Source organism: Oreochromis aureus, linkage group 20, assembly GCF_013358895.1.
Source record: "Oreochromis aureus strain Israel breed Guangdong linkage group 20, ZZ_aureus, whole genome shotgun sequence".
Taxonomy (NCBI): domain Eukaryota; kingdom Metazoa; phylum Chordata; class Actinopteri; order Cichliformes; family Cichlidae; genus Oreochromis; species Oreochromis aureus.
Genome location: NC_052961.1, coordinates 11,810,800 through 11,829,473, shown reverse-complemented (window position 1 = coordinate 11,829,473; position 18,674 = coordinate 11,810,800). Strand labels below are relative to the sequence as shown.

The 18,674-nt window shown below is 38.0% G+C and overlaps 2 protein-coding genes across 3 annotated transcripts; both read left to right on the top strand.

Moving 5' to 3' along the window:
- The first annotated feature begins 516 nt into the window (after positions 1–516).
- Positions 517–7,269, top strand: LOC116310945 (NEDD8-activating enzyme E1 catalytic subunit-like). Of its 2 annotated transcripts, none has more exons than XM_031727901.2 (18): positions 517–603; positions 706–744; positions 1,384–1,507; positions 1,657–1,737; positions 1,848–1,930; positions 2,035–2,115; positions 2,224–2,267; positions 2,347–2,411; positions 2,671–2,826; positions 3,708–3,810; positions 3,906–4,016; positions 4,094–4,147; positions 4,538–4,574; positions 4,687–4,768; positions 4,861–4,961; positions 5,046–5,109; positions 5,204–5,258; positions 6,877–7,269. In XM_031727901.2, exons 1-18 carry the CDS (start codon positions 584–586, stop codon positions 6,963–6,965), a joined length of 1,389 nt encoding a protein of 462 aa, XP_031583761.2. In that variant the 5' UTR covers positions 517–583; the 3' UTR covers positions 6,966–7,269. The 2 variants fall into 2 exon arrangements, with proteins under 2 accessions (XP_031583761.2, XP_031583762.2); XM_031727902.2 differs by having other exon boundaries at positions 589–603; positions 706–767.
- A 2,091-nt stretch (positions 7,270–9,360) lies between these two features.
- Positions 9,361–13,316, top strand: LOC116310957 (chemokine-like protein TAFA-4). Its single transcript, XM_031727918.2, has 4 exons — positions 9,361–9,475; positions 10,888–11,043; positions 11,275–11,399; positions 13,293–13,316. Exons 1-4 carry the CDS (start codon positions 9,361–9,363, stop codon positions 13,302–13,304), a joined length of 408 nt encoding a protein of 135 aa, XP_031583778.2. The 3' UTR covers positions 13,305–13,316.
- The last annotated feature ends 5,358 nt before the right edge of the window (positions 13,317–18,674 follow it).

The window sequence follows — 18,674 nt, the reverse complement described above, 5'->3', positions numbered from 1 at the left end:
TTCTCTAGTTTTTCTATTATCTGAGTCCACTGTAATCAGGGACATCACCAAGGGGGGTCAGAGAGGGCACTGGCCACCCCTCAAAATTTGCTACCTCCCCAGTGCAGCGGCCCTGACTGTTTTAACATCCTTTTCTCAGTCATTGAATAAGTTCTAATCTCTATTTTACTACGTGCATTCCCTCTATTGTTTGCTATAGCAATAATTATAATAATAATCATAATTACTAATATTATAATTACAAAAACATTGCATTATTTTAAATAGTGTACACGCTCTTTGGCAAATGTGGCATTTGTAAAGTCCTTTATCTCAAATTGTGTTCAAATTATGAAACGCAGAAAGAGAAGAAGAAGACATCACTGGGCTATTCACCTGTGGATAAATATTATCTCTATACAAGGCTCTTCAAAGACATGCAGATATGCACTTATGTGTGGGGAAGGAACCTAATGTCTGAACCAGGAGAGTTATATATCCCAATGATATATCCCTGTATGCGCAGTGAGGAGTTGGGGCTGCAGCGCAGCTTTGACACTCGTGAACACAGCAGTCTGAATCGAGGACATGGGACCCTGAAAGTATGGCGGATGCCGAGGAGCCGTAAGTCGTAATTGATGGAAATTATTATTTTAACGTAGTTAAATGCTGCCCCTTTGTCAGCAACCCAACATGCCTAAAGACAGTTTTATTTTTTTCTTCCAGGGAGAAGAAAAGAAGGCGAATAGAGGACCTAACTGAGAAGTTAGTGACGAATCTAAATAAAGGTCTCTGGCAGCAGGTTTGCGTTGCTAAGTGAGCAGCGACTGCTGGGCCAGCAGATATGATCAAATCAAACATTTTACCATGCACGCAGGACTTATTAACCCACCATTATCTGTTTCTATAAATCATCCATGTAAAACGTGAATCCAGTTAGTCTAGAGTTTATTGCAAGGGTCGAAGTTGTATTGCTCAAATCAGCTTTCTTGCAAGACCTATTCGGAATGAGTCACTGTTACTGCCTTGTTTCTGCTTCATATCACATGCATTTTGCTTGCAACCCCTATATTTTTCTATCTATATCCATCAGCCCTTTACCTGGGTAATCACTGTCCTTGTAGTTAAATGCAACATGGATGTGCAATCTTGAGACACTGATAGAGACCACGTATTATCTGTTCAACAACAAGCCTGTACAGGAAATATAAGTGCTGTAATCTTAATGCTTTAGTAGATGAGACCTGCTTCTATGACTTTTATCTCTATCAGGTTTCTTAATATAAGAGTCCTGTTCATTTTGGCTGCTCTTTTTAGTCTTGAGATAAGTTAGAAGAAGTGTAAGCATAAATTGTGTTGTAATACAAGTCCAGTGCATCTTGTTGTGTTGTGTTGTTTGCCCAGAATGGCTGTAGATAGTGGACACAGAGACGGTGGCTGCGATTGGGATGGTCGTTGGAATCATGTGAAGAAGTTTTTGGAGCGACCTGGCCCGTTTACGCATCCTGATTTTGAGCCAAGCACTGAGGTTACATGGAAATGTTTTTTATGTGCATGCTTCATATATTTGACTGAATAAGCCAAACAAGATAAGGCTATAGCTGCACTGTGAGGTTAGAGGGTTTTTAAAAATCTTAAATACCATTCTTTAAATATATAATACTTTTTTCATACCAGTCCCTGCAGTTTTTGTTGGAAACGTGCAAGATTCTGGTGATCGGAGCTGGAGGACTTGGCTGTGAGCTGCTGAAAAATCTGGTAGGAAACGGCAAGCTTGAATGCATGTTTTGTTAAGGTTCATCATCAAGTGTAAATCGAACAAATTTAGCGGTTTAAATAAGTTCTTACATAGTCTTTCTTTGCTTTAGGCCTTGTCTGGTTTTCGCCTCATTCACGTGGTTGATATGGATACTATTGATCCATCCAACCTCAACAGGCAGTTTCTTTTCAGGCAGGTTTTTAGCTGTTTTAAATTTCACCATGGTTTAATACCACACAAGTACTGATTATGCACACTGTTTCATATATAATCAAAACTGATGTGTCTCTATTTAGACCCAACGATGTTGGACGACCAAAGGCGGATGTGGCTGCTGACTTTATTAACAGCCGTGTCCCGGGATGTAAAGTTGTTCCGTATCCTTTTATTGGCAATTTTCTTTAAAAACAACACGGACTGTGTTTACAATATATGACATTTACTGTGTGCTGCTATCATGTTACCACCTTATAAATAATCTGCAGTCACTTTAAAAAGATCCAAGACTGTGATGAGTCTTTCTACAGGCGTAAGTGTGCTCTTCTTATAACGTGTAAACTTTAGCAGGTCTTACTAAATAAACACCTGATAGTTTATTTTATTTTCAGAGTTCCACATTATCGTTTGTGGACTGGACTCCATCATTGCCAGACGCTGGATGAATGGAATGCTGGTACAAAATATAAATTAGTTGCAGTTTGTTTTTTGTTTTTGTTTTTTCCCTCAGGTTTTTCTTTACTCCCCTAAAGGGAGCAGCCAAAAGAAAGAGAGGAGTAATAATTATTTAAGAATTACAATAGTGTGCTATTCAAATTTTTAAGTACATTATGAGATAGTGTCATACTTTGTCAGTGCTGCACTGTGTATGCTTTCTCTTCTGCTGATAAAACAGATTTATGTGTGCAATTTATGATTGATTTGACCTTTTATAGATCTCCCTCCTGAGCTATGAAGACGGAGTCCTGGATCCTAGCTCCATCATCCCGCTCATTGATGGAGGGACGGAGGGCTTTAAAGGAAATGCTCGTGTCATTCTGCCAGGAATGACTGCATGTATTGACTGCACTCTGGAGCTGTATCCGCCACAGGTACTGTTCCCTTTCCTACAGATATTGATCTTCTGGTTACAGCTTAAAGATTTGTATATATTTTTCTGTTTTTAGTGCGCTCTGTGACAGAATTGTCTGCCAGCCTATTAACTTTTTACAAAGTTACATCTGCTGTTGTTTTGAGTGTGTCTGGGTGTGAAAAAAACAGTTGTGGGGAACAGGTGGTACCTAATATTCCAATCTGCAGCAACAGCTGTTTGTTTGTTGAGGGGGGGGGGCATGATAAAACACTCGGGTCATAAACATAGGCAGTGATAGCCACCAGACTGAAAAGAAATGTTTTAATTTGGAGAAAACTGTCACATACATTCAGAGGACGTAAAAAAAACAGCACTTAAGTAAGGTAAATAGAGATTTAATGGTTAAACTGATGGTTTAATGGTTAAACAGCTGGTAGCTAATAGTTTTTGACAATGTAGCAGTCTTAGTGTTGATTAGTGCATTTTAATTCTGTTATGCTTTTATTGATACTTGAAGTATCAATAAAAGCATATATGTATGTATGTATATGTGTATATATATATGTATATATACATATACATACATACATATGTACAGGACTTTTAACACTATACACAATGCTTTTCCTCTTACAGACAGTTCTGTTAGTGATTTGTCTGCAGTTACTACTATTTTTTCAGTGTTTTATGTGTTTTAACGCTCATATTTTTCTATTGGTATATTTTTATCTTTGTAAAATCATTTTTCTTTAGTGGACTACTCCATGCGCTATGGCTAGATTGATAAAACCCTGACTTAGTTTATCTCGTTTATAACCACCTTCTAATTGCCAGTGTTAGGGTAATGCTCCTTTCAATGCCTTTTTTGCATAGCATTAAATAAAATGTTGTGATCCACAGATTAATTTCCCCATGTGCACCATTGCCTCAATGCCAAGGCTGCCAGAACACTGCATTGAATATGCCAGAATCTTACAATGGCCCAAAGAAAAGCCATTTGGAGGTACGCTAATTTATTGACTTGGTAACCAATAACACATCATATAACCTGCCTTTGTTAAAATGAATACTAAGAACATGGGTTGTCTATTTCAATAGAAACAAGCTTAGATGGAGACAATCCAGAGCACATTCAATGGGTGTTCGAAAGATCCAAAGAAAGAGCGGCAGAGTTTAACATTACAGGAGTGACATACAGACTGACTCAAGGTGAGGCATCATTTGTTCAGCTCTATTGTGCTACATTCGAATTGCTATTAAAATTGCATCTGTTTCTTATGTCACAGGTGTCGTGAAAAGGATCATCCCTGCTGTGGCATCGACTAATGCTGTAATTGCTGGTATGAAAGTCAAACTTTTTAAGTCCTGGTAGCAGTGAAAGTGTTGTAATGTCTGGTGATGTAAAAGCAGCAACCGTTCTTTAATTAAACCTTTTGTTGTCGGTGTTACTTAAAAGTGACACACATGGCACACATGCAGTTGTTAAAATGATGGTATTGGGAGATGTAGCACTTGAAAAATGGTGGATATTTTCTAAACAACATGTTTTGGTTTATTTACATATTTAGACTTGCAGCCAACAGACAGCTAATTGCTCTGCAGTTTTTAATACTGTGATCATTTACTACTGTACTTGGGTAGCTTGTTAACCTTACATGCTAACTTAGCAGCTTAACTCGTTCACGTTTCATTCATTCACTTCTTTTGTTTTCTGTTTCTGTTCTTCGTAGCTGCCTGTGCAACAGAAGTTTTTAAGATTGCTACGAGGTTGGTTGTAAAAACACTTTTCCAGCCATTTATTGCAGTTAGCTGTTGATATATTTTTTTTTCTCAACATAAACATCACTTATTGGTTTTTGTTTTTGTTTTTTTTTACCAGCGCCTATATCCCTTTGAATAATTACATGGTCTTCAATGACGTGGATGGACTGTACACCTACACATTCGAAGCGGAGCGAAAGGTTTGTTTTAGCTGTAACTGGCCTTTTGCCAGCTGTGAAATGTATGCTCACCGAGAATATTCAGTGTAATCTGAATTTTCATTGATTGACAGGAAAATTGCTCAGCTTGCAGCCAGGTGCCTCAAGATCTCCAGTTCCCTCCTTCTGCCAAATTACAGGAGGTTTTAGAGTACCTGACAGAGAACGCCTCTTTGTGAGTACTCAGGAAGAACATTCTGCACTCGGATTTTTGACACAAATAATGATCGCGTTAAGATTTATTTCATTTCTTTCCCAGACAAATGAAATCCCCTGCTATCACCACAACTCTGGAAGGAAAGAATAAGACGCTGTATTTGCAGGTAATGTATTTATCCAATTCTGGAAAAAAAAAAAATTCATGACTTGTATCTTATTATAAACCACAAGTAACCTAGGATTGTATTTTTATTCTAGTCTGTTAAATCCATTGAAGAACGAACCAGGCCAAACCTCTGCAAAACTTTAAAAGGTAATAAGAAGCTGTTACTCAGATTCTTATACAGGAGTCTATTATTATTGCATCAATGAGTATTTTGTCCATCATCCTCTTCATGCATGTCTTCTTTTTCCAAGCTGTATAGGCTCGAAAGCCTACTACCAATTAAGCATATTAGGTGATGTGCATCTCTGTAATGAGAAGGGTGTGATCTAATGACATCAACACCCTATATCAGGTGTGCATAATTATTAGGCAACTTCCTTTCCTTTGGCAAAATGGGTCAAAAGAAGGACTTGACAGGCTCAGAAAAGTCAAAAATAGCAAAGCTTCTGATGATCATCGAACAATCAAGCGTTTCATTCAAAATAGTCGACAGGGTCAAAGCAAGAAGCGTGTGGAAAAACCAAGTAGCAAAATAACTGCCCATGAACTGAGAAAAGTCATGCGTGCAGCTGCCAAGATGCCACTTGCCACCAGTTAGTGTTTCAGAGCTGCAACATCACTGGGTGCCCAAAAGCACAAGGTGTGCAATACTAGAGACATGGCTAAGGTAAGAAAGGCTGAAAGACGACCACCACTGAACAAGACACACAAGCTGAAACGTCAAGACTGGGCCATGAGAAATATCTCAAGACTGATTTTTCTAAGGTTTTATGGACTGATGAAATGAGAGGGAGTCTTGATGGGCCAGATGGATGGGCCCGTGGCTGGATTGGTAAAGGGCAGAGAGCTCCAGTCCCACTCAGACGCCAGCAAGGTGGAGGTGGAGTACTGGTTTGGGCTGGTATCATCAAAGATGAGCTTGTGGGGCCTTTTTTAATTGAGGATGGAGTCAAGCTCAACTCCCAGTCCTACTGCCAGTTTCTGGAAGACACCTTCTTCAAGCAGTGGTACAGGAAGAAGTCTGCATCCTTCAAGAAAAACATGATTTTCATGCAGGACAATGCTCCATCACACGCTTCCAAGTACTCCACAGCGTGGCTGGCAAGAAAGGGTATAAAAGAAGAAAAAATTCTAATGACATGGCCTCCTTGTTCACCTGATCTGAACCCCATTGAGAACCTGTGGTCCATCATCAAATGTGAGATTACAAGGAGGAAAACAGTACACCTCTCTGAACAGTGTCTGGGAGGCTGTGGTTGCTGCTGCACGCAATGTTGATGGTGAACAGATCAAAACACTGACAGAATCCATGGATGGCAGGCTTTTGAGTGTCCTTACAAAGAAAGGTGGCTATATTGGTCGCTGATTTGTTTTTGTTTTGTTTTTTTTGTCAGAAATGTATATTTGTGAATGTGGAGATGTTATATTGGTTTCACTGGTAAAATAAATAATTGAAATGGGTATATATTTGTTTTTTTACCCTTTGCCTAATAATTATGCACAGTAATAGTCACCTGCACACACAGATATCCCCTAAAATAGCTAAAACTAAAACTACTTCCAAAAAATATTCAGCTTTGGTATTAATGAGTTTTTTTTCTGGTTCATTGAGAACATGGTTGTTGTTCAATAATAAAATTATTCCTCAAAATACAACTTGCCTAATAATTCTGCACTCCTGTAGTCTATTAAAAGTTGCATCTATAACATGTGTATTATGCTTGTGTAACAAGTCTTTTTTTTTTTTTTTTTTTGTCTGATGTAGAGCTGGGCTTGTCAGATGGACAGGAACTGGCTGTAGCTGATATCACCACACCCCAGACGGTCCTCTTCAAGCTCAATTTTACAGCTTGAACCTCCATTACTACAAACAGCACTGATGCAACTGGATGCAAACTGGTCTCATGACAAAGTTACTGGGACTTTTCAGTAGCACATTTGATATAATAATGTAAATATGATCAGTAAGTTCTCACTTGTCAGATAGTGTTGATGCTATATGAATATGGCCATTAAATAACATTGTTTTTCTATTAGTAATGTTGTTTACTACTTTGTCAGTTTGTCCTGTGTTGACCTATCTTGTAGCTATTTCCCCATCAAATTAATAAGAATAATGATGTGCACTATACTCTAATAAAGTTTTATTATCATGTGAGACTACAGTTTCATCTCATTTATTTAATTTAGAAGTAAATGTTCTTTGGCAGCTTCTGGGTTTTAATTTGATGGATTTCTAACAACTGGATTAGAGGACACCTATCACAGTATATACATATGGTGCATTCAGCTTTTTAATCTAGAGGCATTTGGATTGTCATGTGTTTTATGATTAATTCTATAACAACTGAAAAGTTAATATGAAATGCAAAAATTTGTTTAGTATATTTATTTACGTTTTAACTCTTCCCAACTATGGAAGTGTTTGTTGTCTTTGTGGCTTTCCAAATTCCCATGTAGCAGACATCAACACTCATCACTGAAGGGAGTTCACACTCGTCTTTACTATTGGCTATTATTAACAGTACTAACAGTACTAATAGCCTGGCTAACATTTGCAAATGAATGAATGCGCGGGGGAAAAAAGTAACAGTCATATATTGTAAAAATCACTATGGTATTGATATGAAAGCAAACCGGCCTAATCGTTATTCTTTAACGTAATCACTATCCCGTTTATTTTTTTTTTAATTTTTATTTTTAATCTCGGTTTACATTGTAACATCGTGGAAAGACTGTATAAATATATATTTTGGGATATTTTACCCTTTGCAACCTATTAATTAAGAATATTCTTCAAACCTAAGAAGATAATATCCTGATAATATCTTTGACTTTTTTTTTCTGGTTAAAAGACAAAAAAGGTGTAAACGAAACAAAACACAGGACTCTGCCCTCCTCAGATGCAGTTTATCCTCTCCGTCCACTGTGTGACAGGATGTCGATACTCACTTTAAGCTTCTTATGGCGCTAATGAAAGTGGCCACATATTGCTCGGGAGACAGATGGCTTGTGTCTTGATTAAGATTTAATTTTCCTGACGGGAAAAGCTGACAGGCTTGTCCCGCTGTGTTCACAGAGCAACACATCTCTCACATCGCATCCTGGCTGAAAGGTACAGTGTAACTCCAGGGAGAGCAGATGATGTGTGAAAGTGCAGCTTTTCACTTAGCCGGTGTGTTGACTGTTTTCTGTATCAGCTGCAGGCTTTCCCCCCCTTCTTCTTCCCTTTTCTCGCTCTGATTCGTGCCTCTTCAGAAAGTGGAGAGTAACATTTGAAGCGAACTTTTCCAACCTCGCTGAACCGACGTGATGCGCTTGCTTTTAACACCGACACTGATGATGACTTCAGCAGCGGTTCATTATACACATCAGTAACCCGAGCTCAAGTAAGTGGGTGAATTAAGAATTTATCCATCAAGAAAAATTCAAATTCCAGAAGCAAAACTGATGTAGATCGTTTATGTGAGATCACATCACTAGCAGTGTTGGTACAAATACTGAAAGGAAGAAAAAACAAGTTGAGTGTATGAATATTAAGCTATTCCTTTGTTTTGTTTTGTTTTCTAGAAATGATGCATTAAAAGACATGACTTAAATGGAAACAAGGGGAAATTTCCCACACTAAACTAAAACTGATTGCCTGTATTGTAGTGCTTACTTTTCCCACATTTTCTGTAAAACATCTTAAACTGTCTACTTGACAAATGAATTAAAGTAATCCACAGTTAAATCAATGATGAAAATCATGCTATAATAGCTATAATTGGAGCCTTAAACTTTATATGAGGGGGTTTAGTGATGAATGAAAATGCCTCAAGCCATCTAGCGCAATGATGCATTGCTTGATGCCACATTGCTCTGTATAATTTATTGCTGTAATTTGACATAAAAGTCCATGTCCCATTTTTTTCCTGTGCCTCATGTGGAATACAGCTTGTTTTGGAGGAAGTGTTTAGCTTTGCACACAGAGCCGTTCACAGCTGAAAGGATAATCTCAGAAATGAGTGCAAGGACCTACTCTCATCTGCCTCTCATCAGGCTTTTATTGGCATTTCTTTGATTTGCCTTGGCTTAGCTTGGTGATGTCAGAGTCATAATCGAGCAAATAGATTCTATGATCTCGAGGACCACTTGTCAGAGTGAGAATATATCAAAAGAGTTTAATACGGTATTTTTAATTTGTTTAAGGAAAATTGTCTCTTAGAGTTTGCATGAACATTTTTTTTTTGTGTGCAGACACTTGAAGATGAAGATGAACATAAGGACACAAGCATTACACTGGGGTCTCCTCCTTCTGTGTATAATGAGCCTCTGCATCCAGCTTGTGTCCAGTGGCAACCAAAGCTCCCGAGGAAAGACAGGTAAGACCCAACCAGACCATTGGCACCCCCAGAGGAGCTCATTATGGCTTTTGGTCACTATTCTGTTGGTCTGGTAGACAGTTAAAGGCCCAGTGCCACCCTAAGGCATAAGTGCTAAACCCTCACAGACTTAATTGTCGTCATCTGGTAAGGAATTGGAGGCTGCACATGCTCGAATACAATAATATCTCATACTGTTGTGAGTGGGACTTGTTATTTCGCATTCTTATCACAAAAACACCCATAGAGAGTAACTGCCTGATTTGAACTTTTACCTTTTAGAAAGGAGAAAAGGCAGTTGTCAGATTCTTGGTCTGCTCATATCACAGCATAATTGGGAATAAATTGAAGTTAAAAGATTACAAACAAATATAGCAAGTGTTATATGGTATATGTGTTTAATGCCTATTTAAAGTCTTTTTTGTTGTTTGTAATGTTAGGGTATAACATCCCAACACGTTGGACTATTGGTAGTTCAAAATCTGCAGAAATTCAGACTCGTGGCAAGTTTGCATAAAGGGATCCAAATGTCTGATGGGAGAGAGCCTCCATGCACTTGCTGATTTCACATGCACTTGATGCACTTGATTTCAGTCACATATTTGTGACTGAGATGCTATGGAGTAGAAGTCCAGTATAGAAGAAAATGGATACATTTCAGTGAAGTATATGAATTTCTACTTAAGAAAATACACTCACAAACAACTGCAATGTTAAGCCCTAAACCCATATCTATGTTTTGAATAATTTTGCATTTGGCATGAGTGCTTTAATTGTAGTCTGATTTAAAACGCCGTTTAATTATGAATTAACTTTCCAATTCCTGCGGGTATTGTTGGCCATGGAGCCAGCCTGGCACCTCAGTTCAAAATTAGCAATATTCATGCCTTTTTTGTAGGCTTGTTTCTCCTGCTCTCTAGCACCCCTTAAACTGGAAGTTCAGTTTTAAGTGCAGCAGAATGACTCATCAGTGATAATCCCTAAAAGCAGCATTCCTTTATGCAGATTTCTGTGCAGAGATGCAGATGCTGCTTTGAAATGTCTGCTCGTGTTCTTTATTATGCTAATTTCTGATAATGTGAAACATGAAATTAGGTTACTGAACAAAATGATAATTGCTGCTAATATGTTTGCAGCATTTGAATCCCCCTGCCTGGTGCATGAGTGCTGATGCATTTCTTCCACTTGGTGGTGCTGTAGCTTCAAAAACAGCAAAATTAGATTTAATCAATAAGAACTAAACTGTTTTGTAACTGTAACAAAAGATTAGATCTCAGACGTCATTAAGCCTAGAAGTGACTGCCTATAATTCTGTCATTTTTAAAAGAGTAAAATCAGCCAGGCTGCCGCAACCTGCACGCAAAACTCAGCGTGGAAGATTGGTATCATTCCCTTCAAAATTTCTTTCTCAGGGTCATCACAGGAGAGGACAGGGACTTGTGAAGTGGTTGCTGCTCATCGCTGCTGCAACAAGAACAAAATTGAAGAACGCTCTCAAACTGTCAAGTGCTCCTGCTTCCCAGGACAGGTAGCGGGGACAACAAGGGCTCTGCCCTCTTGTGTTGAAGGTAATATTACCAGGACCCTCTTTCAGCTCTCTTAAACTGAAATATTTCCTCATGACATGCATATATTACAGGTCAGAGTAGAGTTAGTTTCACTGGAGTCCACTAATACTGAGGCATTTAAGGAGCATAAGAGTGTGACATTTGACTGAGATGCTTTTTCCAAACAAGGCCTTTTTTGAAGTCCTTTTGTCTAAAAAGTGACCTTCTGCTGTGTTCGTCTCCCCCCCCCAGCCTCTATTGTGCGACAGAAATGGTGGTGTAAAATGGAGCCGTGTCTGCAGGGGGAGGAGTGCAGAGTCCTCCCTGACCTCACTGGCTGGTCATGCATCTCTGGAAATAAAGTGAAGACCACAAAGGTGAGCAGAGGGCCTGCAATAGTCTGAGGTTACATCGACACAATAACTTTTTCATCTTAAAACAATGTTTTAAACATTATTCACCCAAATCAATACTTTAGTACAAAATCCATTTCACTTAATGCATGCATACTTGTATCACACTGATTAATTATATACATACTGGAGCAACAGTAAAGCAGAGGATTAAGAGGAAAAAAGCAATGGCAAAAAGTTGCTTTGACAGCCATCCATCCATCCATCCATCCATCCATCCATCCATCCATCCATCCTCTTCTGCTTATCCAATTTAGTGTTGTGGGAGAACCCACATATGAAGGATGAAATCCTAATATTTTGGCTAACTGTAATATTTTGACTTAATTTTGTGATGAAAAAACCCACTCAGTAAGTGTACATCTATAATATTGTTTCTGCCAGTTTGAGACTATTCATAATTCTGGAATTTACAAACTAAAACTGAGTCTGTAGTGTCTGTCTATGTTCTCAGTCATCCAGCCATGCTAGTCTTCAGAGTTTGAAAAGAAGGCAGCTGGACTGATTCTGTATTATTTCCCAAAATCTACATTTACAGCTCTGTAGAGACTGAACTAGTTTGGACATGAGCCCTAGCGGTTGTAAAAATTACATATTTTAAAATTAAAATAGATTAGTGTGGGTGCACCCAGAGTCACAGTGGAAGCAGCCCTACAAAAGAAATAACACATAGTGACTTTAATTTCATACATGGTATTTATAGATGCTTAAATACAGTCGCACAAAAATTCATTTTCACTGTTCACTTTCATGAAAACAGGGTCTGACAAACTTGTGAACGCTCATCATAAAGCTTTATTTTAGTAAGCACTCCTTTGATGCTCAAAGATTCCACAATCAAGCATAATCACTGCTCCCAGTGCCCATATCAACCCCTTTGCTTGCACCAGGCACAGTGGGCTCAGAAACCCTAATTCTATAATCTGGTGAATGATGGGGCCAAGAGGACAAACATGAAATAAGCTGTGAACTAATACCAAAGCAGTAAAACCCATGTAATTAAATCTGACGACCAAAGGAAACCTCACTGTATTTAAATAAATAAATAAATAAAATGCACATTCTCAGAAGTTGCCTTTTTGATCAGCTGTATTCTATAAATGATTCATAGTAGAGAATATTTTATAGTGAGACAGACAAAGTGAACACAGGCAGCATATAGAAAGTGATCAGTGTCTACAGTAGTCATGTGATCATCAGATTATACTCCCAACAGAATAGAACAAAAGCACATACTTTTGTCCTTTTTGCTAACCCCTGCATTTGTTACTGTCACTGGGCTTTTTGAGCCTTTTGCTCACAGATCGGGCATACAGTTTAAAACGTGGTAATTTCTGAAACACTTTACTGGCTGCTTTACTTTACACAGTAAACAAAAACACACTGCTCACTTCTGGTTTAGCACTGTGGATTTTGCTGTGGAAATTAGCAGCTGTCTCAAAGAGATTTTTATCAGCAATATGTAGTGTACGCTAATGAATTTGCTTCCTTGTTCACTCATTCACTTCTCTGCATCTAATGGATGCTTAATAGCTTAGTAAGCAGTAAATTGAAATTATGCGTACTTAACATAATTTTACATCATCATTGACAGCTGTTTGCAAATTCTTGAGATAGAGAGTATTTCTCTTACCGCAGCACCACGCGCTTTCTTAGAATTTGGAGAAATCCAATCCCTCACAAGCCATTACAGATACTAAGCTATGATTGGGGTAATGAGTGGAGTTTAACGAGGGATAGATTGAAAATAGAACAAATTCGACAGTATTTAACTTTCTTTTCAAATGTGCTGAAATCCTTGTGATGGAGAAAAATAAAAATGTAATTTTCTTTTTTTCATTTATGTTTCATTTTCAGGTGACACGGTAGCAAGACAGAAGCTCCAGCTAATCAGTGCAAGCCCATACTGATCTGCCTCGGTCAACTTAAATAACATTACACTGTGAGGATAGTGAATGCCCCGTCAGATGGAGCACAGAACAATATAGATTTAATTAGATATGGCTCAGCTTTAAATTGCAGAAAATCATTATTTTAATTTGCTTTGTCTTGGAACAATTTTGGTTTGTGTTAATGCCACGGCGTAGAGAATCTATTAGCAATTGACCTGGGATAAAATGATGCAGCACCTTTTCCAATCCAAATGGACAGCTTTTGCAAAAGTCTATCATTGTGTTTTGTGCTTGATATTCTGGGCACATTGTGATGCACTCAATCAAAGTTTGGATGGGTCTGCTGGCAGACACTTAAAAAGAGATTTTGTGGATTTTCAGGAGGCAGAATGTGAATCCAGTCAGTGGCCTGTGACTCTCCCGAAGCAGAAGCCAACAAATACTGAGAAATTTATTATTATATAGCATTTGTAGACAACCCTGTCTCTTAACTTACTCTGAGTTTCATAAGAGGTCAGCTCCCTTTCCACAAAGAAGCACTCTCTCAAACACGGCACGAACACACACACACACACACATACATGACTATGCATACACAAAGGCTGCTTTTTGACTCCACTGGTTGGACGGGCCACCACCTGCAAGGCTGTGATGGCATGCACACAAGCATGAAGCTCTGATGCAAAACAAGGACTGTTTGAAATGCTAATCATGGGGAGAAAGGGGAGAGAAAAGAGAAGAGGAGCTTCTTCACTGCTGAGAGTCTTTACATCATGCTTTTTTTTTGTTTCTGTTTGTGCTCCTGTGGAGGGGACTCTGCTTATAGTAATGATGGGAAACACTGACAGTTCTCTGCCTTGAAGCAAATCGTAGCCACTAACATAACACAATGTTTACTTTTATTACCACTTCATCACTTGTCCTCTTTATATAAATAATATTCCTTCTGGACCCACCTCGATTGCCTCTCTTTTATCTCTTGAGTTCAGGCAGATACTTTGCAATTTACCTTTGAAATGAAGGGACCAAAAAAATGAAAATAAAAACACAAATACAGCAGCTGCAAATCATTCCAACTTCCAGCATTAGACTTGCATGCATAACAACCGCTGCAAGTTGAAAGCAGCTGAACTCAACATAAGATGTTTATGCATGATTTATATTTTACATATTATTGTTTTAGTAGTGACAAGAGTCTTCACTGAAAGGTCTGAAATTCAAGTGTTTACACGTTGGCTACCTTTGTAAGCGTTCAGGTTTAATTCTTCCTTAACTCTTGCAGTGCTGTGAATTCATTTTGTGGGATGGAATATGTAAATCTAAGATCATGTAGCGATACAGTATTCAATCACGCTGGATGTTTTTTACTGGTTTTAGATGACAGTAGTATCTCATGGAATCTGTTGTTCAAAAGTTCAACTCCTTTGTGTTTCTTCTTTTTCCTGGAAATTGTTTTTATAGCTCAGAAAATAATTCAGAGCATAGCAGTGAGAATAGAAACATAGGGCCTTTACAATGCTTTCCAGATGTAGATTATTATATGCATACATCTTAAGCAATGAATGTCGCAGACAGAGCACCATATGCCATGTTTATATTGATCTCATCGAGGTATATAAGGAATTCCACCTTTTTTTCTTCCTCAAACTGTTCTTTTTTCATGAGCTTGCACTTAAATGTGCCTGATGGGACGTTTTGAGATCCTTCTGATTTTGAGATTTAGATTTCTTTATTTGTGAGACAAAACCCTTCCTCTAAATCACTCTAAATGTGATATGCTTTTGAGTATTTTGTAGGTTCACTGGCTAGTTTTTAACCATTCTGACGGAAGTATTACAAAACTGCAGACCTTGTAAACTTGTCTGACATAGTTAGGACAAAGTAGGGTGATGGTGCTTTAATATTTGCACTGTTTCTGTGTAAAAACTACAGGTGCAATAAGAGAAACCATTTAAAATGTAATGCAAACCATTGTGTTCTATTTGGCTATACTGAATGAATATACTACATAGCCGTGTTGTGATTTAGTGCATTTGTTCAAGATATACAAAAGAGTAGTGATCTGCAATATTTATTTGTTTAATTTAGCTGCACGTATAACTCAAAAACTCCAAACATTCTGTGGTAGTAAACACAGTATCAAGGGGGTTTTGGAGTGTCAGACTGACAATATATGCAATCAGAAGCTACTACCTCAGGCATTAGAAACAAAAATTATCGTTGCAGTCACAACAGTTTTTAATAATTTGTCACTCTTGATTTTGTTCAATTTTGACAGCCGACGCTTCTCTCAATGATGCAAACTCTGGGAATAAACCAACAAATATTTATTTACTCTCAAACCCTTCAGAAATATGGATTGTGAACGCTATCTTGTTAAAGATGCTTCTCAGTGACTGATTTAACTCCTCAGGCTTGAACTGAAAATGAAGTTTACTCATAGAAAGATCATTGCAAGTTAAACCAAGGAGCTGGTTGAGTCCCACGGGAGTCTTTTCACTGTTCTTGCTCATTGAACCACATTGTACTTTTTGAATTTAAATTAAAATTGTATTTTTAAAGTTCCATAATTCCCAGACTGTTCTTGAACTGTTTGTGAATAAATCTTTAGAATGATCAGGAACTAAAATGGAAAAAAAGACACATCTGCTGGGAATCCCTACAATCTGCTGCATCTGTACTTTTTCAGAAAAATATACAGAATTGAACTATCATGAGTTTACATTGTAACATAATGTTTTGTCACGTACTGTTTCGTCATATTTCGTGAAATAGGAGATTTGTTTTTTAAAAAATTTCAACAGGAACTAACTTAGTGTAAAAAAAAGTTTGAAGTAGGGAACAGTACTTTATACCCCAGGGGGTTTTATGTCAACGGTGACAGCACACATCCTCAAATTTCTGCCTATATTCCTAAAATACCAGTAGCACTCACAGCTTTATTTTCTCTGATATATTTTCAAAGGAGCTGGTGTGACATTCATTAGGTAACTTTCAGATGTGTCTCAGATAAACTGTGATTCATACACACACTCACACAGGGTCTTAGGAAATTTCAGCGCTGCTTGATTACCTCTTATCTGAATAAAAAGTAAAGTCAGTCACTTTATCGCTATGCTTTTTCACAAATTAAGTTGAAGCTCTCTCGGCACCTGCCATCAAAACAAGAATCATATCCCCCCCAAAATAAAAATGAAAGCAGCCAAATGAGTTAATTAAGGTGGGTGTTATAGGATCTACACTCTTAGATGGGAGTAGCTGCACACACGAAATAAATGCTTTAAAAGCTGAGGCAAATAATCAGTAAATTATAAGAGATGAGAGGATTAAAGATCCACAAGATGAGGGGAAAAAAAAGTAACCTCACTTTTGAGATGTTATTCCAATGGAGTAAGAGAAAGCTCGAACACTTCTTTACACTTGATTCTCACAATTCAAACCAGACTCACAAATAACACGTTTCTGACGGCTTATATGATGGGAGTTTCCGGATGATATGTGACGGGGAACATTTCCTCTCTTGTGGCTGTCTGTTGGGGACAGTAGTTCATGTTCACTAATAGAAAATAAACTGTCCTGGGGCTCATGAAAAACATAATGGAAACACTGTTCTATTCCCCTTTAACAACTTTCACCTCATCTAGAGTTGACAGTTATAATAAAAAATGTAAACACACTTCTCATTCTCTGTGTATAACTGCAGAGTGTGCGTGTTTGTGTGTGTGTGTGTAAACTGAATTAGCCTTCTTTAATAAGAGACAGCTATACAGTAACGGCGACTTAAAGCAATGGTCTCAATGTAGTCTGGTCACAGCTCAGAGCTTCCATCTATTTGCTGTGTCGTTATGCAGACATACTATATCCAAAAGAGATTATATTTGTGCTTAATTAAAACAGACAGCTGAACAATTACACTTTAATGAACAAACATTAATTGGACACAATTAATGTTATCAGCTGTGTGTGTGATGTACTCATAGGCCTTTATGCCTCTTGGCTGCATGCTGCAGTATAGGCTGTTATGCACCCATAGTGAGAATAGAGAATTACACTGGTGATACTGATGCACTGTGTCGGGGGTATAACTTTCTTATTTACAGGTTTTATTTCTGAGATGGAAGGTGGAAAAATCATCTACTGGATTTCACTTTGTCATTGCTTGAACCCAAGTGATAATAAGACTTCACTTTACTGGCTCAATTACAAGTTACCAGTCAAATTTTGTTTCTCAAAAATCTTTCCATGTCCTTAACTCCTTATCCAGTTCAGGGTGACAGGGAGTAAGAGTTTATCCTGGCTGTCCCAGGGTGAGTCGCAGGGTACACTATTGACAGGCCAACAGTTTATCACAGGTCTAAGACAGAGGGATGGACAACAGTTCACACTAAGACCAATTAAGAAACACCAAACAACTTAATGAGGGTCTAAAATCTTTCGACTGTAGGAATATGCTGGAGAGAACATCTAAATTGACCACTGGTGTAAATGGTTGTCTTTCTTACCTAACAGTGGCTGTTTCTAGTATTTATTTAAGTATTTATTAGATACTAGATAATAGACATTTAAATAATAGAAAAATATAATACTTAAATACTACTTCCATTAATACATTTGATATCTTGATATCTAAGAAAGCAAATAAGTGTATTTCTGTCATAGTCCAGCTCTTTACATTAATGGGAGAAACAGAGCTTTAATCATGGTTTACCAATTTATTAACCAGACAAAGCAAAAACCATTATTAACTTTATGAGGTGTGTTTGTCAGTGTTATCAATGTGTCAGCAGCTGGGTGAGTGTTTCAGTGTAAAGTGAATGTCAATGTGTAGCATAAACCTAAAGTAACAAGCCTGATGCCAAGCAAACAAATAACATGGTGCTGAGTGAAGGAAGAGAGTAAGCAACTGAAACAGCCAGCGCTTAAATGCTCCAAGGAGACTGAGCAGGTGCTCCCAGTTGCTCTAATTAACTCAACCTACCAGGAACCTGCAAGGCAACAGAGAGGGACGGGCAGGGCCACGTAGCAGGCCCTGGCCAAGACGGCGGGTCGTCACATTTCTAAAATGTCTAAAGTGTTCTTTTAGAGACACAATTAGAATAATAAGAGAACAAAACATACTGTCATTGTATATTTGTTTGAGTGAGAAAATGAAGGTTTTGGGTAGCAGTTTTGTTTTAATCAGCTTGCATTTAAATTAGAAAAATGTTTTTTTTCTCAAAATTCCCATAAAACAAATTTTCCCTTTACTTGCATCTTATCGGCGTTTTAGGGGCAAACAAGGACAAAAGTGTAACTGTGTAATGAGCGCCTTTATCCCCTGTCTGAACTGTCGACATATGATGTCCCC